The sequence below is a fragment of the Plasmodium falciparum genome (genome assembly GCF_000002765.6).
Source record: "Plasmodium falciparum 3D7 genome assembly, chromosome: 3".
NCBI lineage: Eukaryota > Apicomplexa > Aconoidasida > Haemosporida > Plasmodiidae > Plasmodium > Plasmodium falciparum.
The window spans coordinates 469,079-480,000 of NC_000521.4; the positions used below are offsets into that span (position 1 = coordinate 469,079).

General features: G+C 19.9%; 3 protein-coding genes across 3 annotated transcripts; 2 read left to right on the top strand and 1 right to left on the bottom strand.

Moving 5' to 3' along the window:
• Positions 1 to 208: 208 nt before the first annotated feature.
• On the top strand, positions 209 to 1,040 carry PF3D7_0311000 (conserved Plasmodium protein, unknown function; the record flags this gene model as incomplete). Its single annotated transcript, XM_001351147.1, has 2 exons — positions 209 to 459; positions 674 to 1,040. The coding sequence occupies 2 exons, from the start codon at positions 209 to 211 to the stop codon at positions 1,038 to 1,040; spliced, it is 618 nt and encodes a 205-aa protein (XP_001351183.1).
• Positions 1,041 to 1,781: 741 nt separating this feature from the next.
• On the bottom strand, positions 1,782 to 4,083 carry PF3D7_0311100 (pre-mRNA splicing factor, putative; the record flags this gene model as incomplete). The annotated part of the gene is made up of 4 exons (XM_001351148.1): positions 1,782 to 1,914; positions 2,054 to 3,248; positions 3,411 to 3,635; positions 3,834 to 4,083. 4 exons carry the CDS (start codon positions 4,081 to 4,083, stop codon positions 1,782 to 1,784), a joined length of 1,803 nt encoding a protein of 600 aa, XP_001351184.1.
• A 1,626-nt stretch (positions 4,084 to 5,709) lies between these two features.
• PF3D7_0311200 (valine--tRNA ligase, putative) lies at positions 5,710 to 10,008 on the top strand (the record flags this gene model as incomplete). The annotated part of the gene is made up of 2 exons (XM_001351149.1): positions 5,710 to 6,622; positions 6,818 to 10,008. 2 exons carry the CDS (start codon positions 5,710 to 5,712, stop codon positions 10,006 to 10,008), a joined length of 4,104 nt encoding a protein of 1,367 aa, XP_001351185.1.
• Positions 10,009 to 10,922: the final 914 nt, after the last annotated feature.

Sequence of the window (10,922 nt, forward strand, 5' to 3'; positions counted from 1 at the left end):
TTAATTGTTTGAAAAAATTATGAACGTTCATAATATTTTTCTCACTTTGATAATATGTTCAGAATATTTCATGTAACATTTTAATATATTAAATAAGGTATATATATATATATATATATATATATAATAATAATATTATAGTTAAAAATATATACATATATATATATTTTTTTTTTTTCATAAATAATATTACAATGAGATATATGTTATGTATACATATATAACATATTTGAATATATATTTCATAAAAATACGTATGATGATGAACCCTACATTAGGAAAACCAGAAGAGGATTTGGCTGTCTATGATTATACAGACATTTCAATGAATGTGTGTCTTAAAAAATATGAATATATATTTGATCCTTGGACAAATGATTCAAGGTATTTATATTCTAATGAAAATATGCAAAATGAAATAGAAGCCTTAAATGAGTTAATGAAATCTAAAGTATCCCTGTAATTAAAATATATATATATATATATATATATGTCTGCGTGCATGCTTATAACATATTTGTATATAGAATTTTAAACCGCAATAATCATATTTATATCTTCCCAATACTCCATTGAGAAAAGTACATATAAACAAATATTGGTTTCTTTATTTTTTGAATTTTTCTTTATTATTTATTCATTTTGTTATTAATATTTTTTTTTTTTTTTTTAGAGTTTGCGCATTTTTTAACCCGGCCTTTTCATATTTATTTATGACTATTGGTTTTATAGGAATGTTTGTTTTTTATAAAATGAAAAATGACCTTTCTATGGGATTTATATTTGCATGTATCTTTTTAGTTTCATTCTCCCATTATATTATGTGTATTATCTGTAGTTATATAATAACCAAGGATGTTATAAAATCAGTAGAAACAAGAATAAAGTCATTAAATATAAAATATAAAAAAGAAAAAATATATTTTAAATTAATAAACCTTAGTAGCTTCGGTTTAAAATATTTGAAACTCTTTACTTTATCAAAAGGACAAGCATATTTTACTTTAAGGGTTATATATAAGTATTGCAAAATTATATGAACACTTTTATTTTTAAATAATCTTGCGTATGATAAAAAATAATTTACTTTAATGTCATATTATAATTATATATATATATATATATATATATATATATACATATTCATATTTTTTGCCTCTGTTTTTATATTTTATTATATATATATATTTTTTTTTTTTTCTTTTTTTTGTAAAATTATAATAATCATGTTATTATAACAAAAGAAAATGGTATAAAATTGAAAAGTTAATTTACAAAAATTAAATCAAGTTTAATGTAAAAAAAAAAAAAAAAAAAAAAAAAAAATTTTAAATAAAATAGACAAATAAATTCTAAAAATATTTTTATGTATGTTTTTATTTTAATTTTCATATTTAATATATAATGAATAATTTCATTACAAAAAAAAAAAAAAAAAAAAAATTCAAAAAAGATGCTCTCACATAAAATAAATTATATATATATATATATATATAACTTGATAAATATATCCTTTTTATGGAATTAGACAAAACTATTAAATATTAATTTTCCTTTTCGAAATGAAAATATTATTCAAATAAAAAAAAAAGTGGATACTCTAAAAATGTGGTGTCTATATTTTGTTTTAAATAAATAAAAGAAATGAAAATGGTTTTCCGCATTTTATAATATACATTCAATGCAAGTGTTTAATTAGGTGAATTTTTTTCTTTTTATAATTCTATATATATATATATATATATATATATATATATTTCATTATATATATAATTTTTTTTTTACTTTTCTCCAGAGTCGCTACTTTCTGACGATGACCATGCCCTCATTTTTTTTTTTGAAGTTCTGTAACTTTTTTTTCGCATTATATTATCTATTTCTTTTCTTTTTATATCTCTAGACACCGTTATAGAACTGATAATAGAAAGATAAAGGAATAATCATAAAAAAAAAAAAAAAAAAAAAAAAAAAAAAAATTGGACACACACATTTTAAGAGGGAAGATTTGAAGTAAAAATGAATAAATAAATAAAAATAAAGATGTAGCTATTACCTGTTTCTTTTATTTCTATCAGAATTTATTATTTTTTCTCTTTTATCTCGCTTAATTTTTTCTGAAGATTCAGATTTATTATTAAACGAATCACTTGGATTATTTGATCTACTACTTGATCTATCACTCGATCTATTAATTGATTTATCACTTGACCTATTAATTGATCTGTCACTTGATCGATCACTTGATCGATTACTTGATCTGTTACTTGATCTGTCACTTGATCTATCACTTGATCTATCACTTGATCTGTCTCTTGACCTATCACTTGATTTGTCACTTGACCTATCACTTGATCTGTCTCTTGACCTATCACTTGATCTATTAATTGACGTGTTGCTACTTTTACTAACCGATTTCGATGACGTATAACGTTTCATGTGTTTTTTATTTTTTCCTTTTTTTCTCATTTTCTCATTATTATCACTACTATTTCTTGAACGGTCAGATTTGTTTTCATCATAATATGGTTTCTTATGATCATTCCTATCTCTATACTTTTCCTTATTCCTAATTTGATGTCTTCTTTCTTGTTCCCCCCTTATATGTTTTCCTTCTTTATCCCTCCTTATATGTTTTTCTTCTTTATCCCTCCTTATATGTTTTCCTTCTTTATCCCTCCTTATATGTTTTCCTTCTTTATCTCTATTTATATATCCTCTTTCTTTATGTCTCTCTAAATTTATGTCTCTTTTTCTAAATCTTTTCCTCTCTTTATCATACCTACTAGCATAAGTATGACTACTTATTTCAGATGACGAATCATCGTGTCTTTTATTTATTTTTTTTTTTTTTACTTTTCTTCGATGTTGATATGATATATCACTACTGGATAATGAACGACCATTATGATATTTATCATCACTTGAGCTATATGAATTATTATGTTTATATCCAATATCTTTAGAATGTTTTCTATTATATATGTCTGTTCTGAAATTTTTATTAAAACGTTTGTTAGTTTTTTCATCGTATCTTTTATTTGATAAAGACCTTTCGATAGAAGTCTTTCTTTTATTAAATGGTCTCTTTTTATAAGAATCACTTTTTTGTGATAAAGATCTTTTATGTTTTCTTTTATCACGTTGTATATCTGTATATTCTTTCTCTTTTTTAAGATTTACATTATTAATATTGTGTTCATTCTGATGGCTGACATGTTCTTTGTCCTTATTACTGATATCTTTATTTTCTAAAATAAAACAAAATAAATAAATATAAATAAATATAAATAAATAAATAAATATAAATAAATAAATAAATATATATATATATATATATATATATATGTGTACAATTTATTTAATATATGTATAATTCATTTTATGTACATATTAAATATATTTTCCCTTACCATTATACACATTCTCATTTATGTTTTCATTTTCATTTTTCACTTTTTTTATATCATTTGTTTTATTTTCATTCAAGGTATCGGCAATATGTTCTTCCTTTTTTTCTTCATTTATTAAGAGTTCTAATAATTCCTCAATAAATATATCACTTTTCTTATTACCTATGAAACCAGTTAAATTTATTTTTAGTTTTTTTGCATTCAGATATTTATCTTCTTCACCATCTGCTCAAAAAAAAAAAAAAAAAAAAAATGAACAAATAAACGAACAAATAAATGAACAAATAAATGAACAAATAAATGAACAAATAAATAAATATTGTATAAAATATATCCTACATATATATTCATATATACATTGTGATACATTTGTACAAGGAGAGTAAAAAAAAAAAAAAAAAAAAAAATTTAAGACGGCCTAACCTTTTTTCTCTTTACTTTGCTTCAATTGTGATATACAATACTCATATAATATGTCATCCTCAAAACCTAAAATTTCAATCAACCTTTTATTTATCCATGTTTCTATTAATGGGAATTTAATTTTATTTACATCTATTTTCTTATTATATATTTCTGGCCATACTATTTTTTCTATCAATTTTTTTTCCTTATCACCAAAATAAGGTGTTTGTTCAGTACTCGTGCCTTTATAAAAACCTCCACCCCTCATAATATTTAAAAAATTTTAATTTTTGAAATTATGTTTTTCTTTTATATAAATATAATAAAAATATAAATATAAATATTTTTATATATAATATAAGCAACGTATATACATATATATATATATATATATATATATATATATATATATGTTACATGTTCATTTGTTTATCTATTCATTTATTGTTATATATGTTTCTTTTATTTTCTTCTTATATTTTCATTAAAAGCTATACTAACTCTTATTATAATTCATTTGAACACAAAAAAAAAACACAAGCTCTTTTTTTCATTTAAAATTTTTCTCTTTTCTTTTGTTCCTTCATATATATATAATATATAATTCCCTTAAGAAACTGTACAAAACTTTCTTCGATTTTTATCGCTCAAATGTATCAATATATTATTATATATAATATATATATATATATATATATATATATATATATATATTTAAGATTATTTTATGTTTTTTTCTACAAAAAAAAATTATTACATATGTATATTTTTTATTTTATTATTGCAATTTTTGTTTTTCCCCTTAAATATACAAAGACATTATATCATGTAAATAAGATATCCCCTATTTTGATTTATAAAAAAAAAAAAAAAAAAAAAAAAAAAAAAAAAAAAAATATATATATATATATATATTAATAGATTATTATATATATATATATTTATATACATATAATATTTATTTTATATGTACATAATTTATTTTTAATGAAAATGTTAATATCTACATTATTATTATTATTAATATTATATTAATACATATATAAAACATATATAAATATCTATTTCATACTTAAGGAAAATAAATAATTTATTTCACAATAATCTCTTTCCATAATAAGAACACTAATAATGTTGTACACGTAATTATATATTTTATTTATTTAAAAAGGACATTATATAAGATTTTATTTATACTATCTTTTTTTTCAATGCTCCTAAATTATAAAATAATAAGATATAGTTTATAATTCCCCTGCTATTAATTAGAGGTAATAAAAGTTTAAACATCAGAAAAAATAAATTAAATAAATTAAAATTAAATAAAACGTATTATATGTATATGTATACATACATATATATATATATATATATATATATATATAGTGGAATGTGTTTTATTTCATTATATCCATAAATACAAATGAAATGTATGTGTTTTCCAATGTTTTATTATTTTATAATTCATTTTTAAACATCCGGTGTTTCTCTTATTATCATTTCTACAGGCATAAGAAGAAAAGTATGGTGGGGTGGCACATTTATTTATTATTATTATTTTTTTTTTTTTTAAAATGAACATATAAAAAGAGTTTCCATAATCTCTTTTTACAAGAATTATTCTTTCACAACATAAAAAATAAAATGTTTTTCTGTATGTATACCAAAATATGAAGTACCATGTTGGCATATTATCTTTTCAAGTATGCTAAGGGATAAAAAAAAGAACATTCCATAAATATATAAACATATAAATATAAATAAATAAATATATATATATATATATATATATATATATATATATGTTTGTTCTTGAAAAAAGTGTGGGATGTAGCTAGCTAATTAAGGTGAGTTTAATTTTTTTTTTTTTTTTTTTTTTTTTTTCCATAAAATTATGACAATTCTCCTGACCTTGTTCATAATTTATGTTTGTTTAATTGGTCATTTAACAAAAGTATATATAAAAGAAAATATATCAAACCAAAAAAAGAATCCACTTAACTTTATTAGGAGAAAGCATAATAACACCAAGAAAAACAGAAAACTTTCATTTAATATAAATAAAAATATTAATCATTGTAAAAGAATTGTTAAGGTGGAACCTTTTTTTATTCATAAAAATGTAAGAAGGTATGTGTATAGAAGAAGCTGTTTTATTTTTAACATTTGGAATAGTAGTAAAGTAATAAAAGATATTTATAAATATATTGATTCATGTACATCCTTTTTGAGGAAATTTAAATCTCTTCCATCCATAATAAATGTAGAAAATAAAAAATATGGGAAATTAGAAAAAAGGAAGAAAGAAAAAAATGATTTATGTCCTAACATATTCATAACATACTCATCAAATAATGTCCCTAGAAATATTTCAAATAAATTAGAACATTTTATATATAAGCAGAAGGATATTCCTAAGGAACAAAATATATTAACATACGATTTTTTTAAACGGGATGAAGAACTTTTAAATGATCAAAATAGAAATGATTTTATAAAAAAGTATTATAATCCAAGTTATCATTGTGATGAACATCCGTTTGAACACATATATAATATAAAGGACATGGAACATATTTATGACAAATCTATAATAAATTATATATATGATTTAAAAAGAAAAGAAGAAATAGAATACATACGAAAATTTAATAGATCACATTATTTAAATTCCTATCTCCTAATATATCCTCCTCCTAATTTGTCAGGAAATTTACATGCAGGTCATTTTTTTAATTTTATCCATCAACATATTTTTTTTCTCTATAATAAATATATAATGGGAAAATATGCCATTCCATTTTTTGGTAATAAAAATGAATATATAAAAAAATAAAGTATAAAGAATATTTATATTGTAATATATTTATATATATATATATATATATATATATATATATATTATCATTTTGTAAATATATTTTGTGCAAATATGTGAAATATTTGTGTATCTTATAATAATATTTTATTATTAATTATTTAACCTTTATTATTTCTCTTAGGATTTGACCATGGAGGTCTGAGCGCACATGAGATGTTCGCTAAACACATGAGAGGAGAAGAATTGGGAAGAGAAAAATATATAAATGAAATAAAAAAGTGGCAAGAAAATTTAAAAGAAAATATGCTAAAAGATTTACAGAATATGAATATCACATATAATGAAAAAATGTTGTTTAACACTATGGATAAAGGTATGATTGATTTAATAAATAAAGCTTTTTATATTCTTTATAAAAATAATATGATTATAAATAGACTATATCCTGTATATTATTGTAAAGAATTAAAAACAGCTATCCCTAAAATGGATATACAATTTAAAAATGCAGAGAACAAAGATATTTATAATTTGAAATGTTATTTAGTAAAAAATAAAAATAAAATAGACAATATATATGATGATAAAAAATGTATTGCTACAAAAAACGAAAATGATCATAATATGAATAATAATGATATTACGTATTGTAGTAACAACCCCCCAAAAAATGTAACAAATAAAAATGATGATACATATGAAAAAATAAATTTTTTTGAAAAAAATAACATGTCCTCGAATTGTATATGTGGTGATTTTACAATTACAAATAATGATGATAAATATGAAGAAAAAAAAAAAAAAATTAAAAATATGATTGAAGAATATGATTGTAAAGAAATAAAATTTTTTGAAAAAAAAAAATTCCCATATTATTATTTGAATGAAGAAGAATTAAAAAATAAGGCTCTAATTAATGTATCGAAATATATATATATAAATATAGAGAATATAGAAGATATAAATAATATTGTAGCTATTTTATATTATTCTTCAAACAAAAAAAAGTATGAAAATATGTATGCTTTGTTACCACATTCTAATGTAATAATACCTTTAATTTTTCATAAGAAAAAAAATTTTCCATCATTGATAAGTGGTAATAAAAAGGGTGAAGAAAGGGAAGAAATTAAAGATAGTAAAGAAATTAAAGAAAGGGAAGAAATTAAAGAAAGGGAAGAAATTAAAGATAGTAAAGAAAGTAAAGAAAGAGATGATAATAATAATAATATTGACGATGATGATGATGATATATTCCTTCCTGTCTATTCTTTGGAAAAAAAACATGACTATTCTTTTAATATAAATAAAGAAAAAGGGACAAGTCAATTATTTTTTAACGTCTCTCATGGAAAAAAAGAGCATATGACATATAATATAAATAATGATGAAAAGGAAAAAGAAAATAATTTGATAAATATAATAAATTGTAGAAAAAAAGATAAAGAATTAAAATTTGCATATTATAAAAATTATAAATGTACCTTAATTTTATCAGAACATTTATGTATTAAATATGACGAATTATGTAATATGTATTATAATAATAGTGGTAATAAAAATTTTAACATATTACCTTGTAATAGGAAAAATTATTTTTTAGAAAATTATGAAACACATCCAAAGGATTGGATATTAAATCGTCAAATATGGTATGGTCATACTATACCTTTATTTAAATATGAACATTTTGTAACAAAAGAAGAAAGTAAAGAAGGATATGAAGATATCGAAAAAAAAAATAAAATAATAAATAAAAATAATAATAATGACAAAAACAACAACAATAATAATGACAAAAACAACAATAATAATGACAAAAACAACAATAATAATGACAATAATAAGAACATTATAATAGCAGACCATTTTAACTGCTTTGTTTATGGAAAAAATGTTGATGAAGCATATGAAAATTTAATAAAATCAAATTTATTTAAGAAAGAATGTATTAAAAAAGAATATTTAAAAAATGATGACATTTTAGATAGTTGGTTTTCTTCATGTTTATATTTCTTACATTGCTTAAATTCAAATAATATAGATATATATGATTTATTAAAAAAAAAAAAAAGCTTGGTAGATTTTACCTGCACAGGTCAGGATATTTTATATCCTTGGATATTGAGGAGTTTTATTTTATTAAATTACTTTATAGAAAATGATTATTTGAATGAATTATTACCATCAAAGGATAATTATGACATTGTTCATATTTTACAAGGATTAAAAAAAGAAAAGGATAATAAATATTTGTCAACTAGTATTTTATCGAAGACGGTAAAATTTCATGGTATCTTAAAAGATGACGTTGGAAAAAAGATAAGCAAGAGTGATGAAAATAGTACATATTATAAGAAATATTTAGAAGATATAAATATGGATACATTGCGTTTATCGTTTACTTTTCTACAAAAGAATGTAGAGGATATAGTATGGTCAAAGAATAACATTTACAAGAGTGAGAAGTTTATAAAAAAGTTTTGGAACGTGGGACAATTTATAAAACAGAATTGTAATTATGAGTCGTACATAAGGATGAGTAAAGTAATTCTTGCTAACACTAATAATATAAATATTGAAAATATTGATGATGATAGTATTGATGGTGATTGTATTGATGATAATATTAAGGTTCTTGAGTTTTTAAAAACAAAGACACAACATATTTCTTGTATAAGCATTTTTGAAGCATATTATTATACAATACATTTAATTTTACAATATATGAAATTATATAACCTGAACAAAAGTATTATTTTAATTAATGATTTTATTATGAATTATTTCTCCAAGTTTTTTTTAAACTATTATTCTTCTGGAAAAAGTCAAATATCTAATTTTTTAATTTATTATATTTTTAAAGGATTGATAAAATTTTTATATCCATTCATTCCACATATATGTGAAATATTATATATACAAATATTTTTTAAAGAAAAGGAAAAAAAACAAATACTAAACGCCTCTTCTCCTCCTATGCTTTTATATGAAAATTATAAATTTTTTCCTAACCAAAAATTTTCATTAGAACCAAAAATTCAAAGCGTTGTATCAGATCATTTTTTGACCTTTATGGAAATATATAATTTTTTAAGGAAATTTAAAAAAGAGAATAAAGAAACAATTTGTAATAACAATACATTGTATCTTTATATTAAACAGAAAAAAGGAGCTGAACTTACATTACTATATTTTAAAAATGAAGAGCACATGTTGAAAAGAGCCTTCCATATGAATATTATTTTTAACGCATGTGAAAAGAATAAGTTAGGATATTCTTTTTTAAACGAAAAGGAACATATCCAAAGGTTAAACACAAGAAAAGTGATTTATGATTGTGATAGGTTTGTGGTACTAGCTCAAGTGTAGTAAGAACACTTTTGTGGTTACTTAAAAGTGTATATATTTATATATTTATATATATATATATATATATTTTTTTTTTTTTTTTTTTGTGTAACATATAAAAATGTATATACATTTGTATATTTATTTTTATTTTTTTAATTAAATATATTTTTTTTTTTGTGTGTGTGCGTTTGGTTGTTAGACCTTTTTTTTATTCTTCCAAATGGTTGGGAATAATGTTGGCACGTTTTTATATTTCATTTTTTTATCCCTTCAATATAAATAGACAAATAAATGAAAAAAAAAAAAAATTAAAATATCATATAAAATATTGGTCCACATAATAAATATAAATATAAATAAATATATATATATATATATATATTTTCATTTATTTATATTATGTATATATTATTTTATTTTATAAAAGGTTGCTTTAATTTGAATTTTAATTAAATGGGTTTGCTTTTTTAGTTCTTTAAAAAAATAGGAAAACATATATTTATCTCTTAAAAAAAGGGGGAGATAAAATAAACATAAAAAAAAAATATTAAATCATAATATATATATATATATATATATAATGGTGTAAACAAATTATACATGTGTATATATACATATGATGATTTGTTTCATATTCTTTAATTTTTTTTTTTTTTTTTTTTTTTTAATTCTCCAATATATATATATATATATATATATATATATATATATAAACATAAGAAATCGAAAAAAGGGGAAAAAAAGAAAAAAAAAAAAAAGAAAAGAATAAGGAATAAATTAGGATAATAAAAAAGAAATATATACATAAGACAGGAATTAAAAAAAAGAAAAAAAGAAAACTATAAAAAAATTTTAAGAATTAATTTACAGTAACAATTTTATAAATAAAAGAATAAGAATAGGAATCATATATATATACATACATATACACA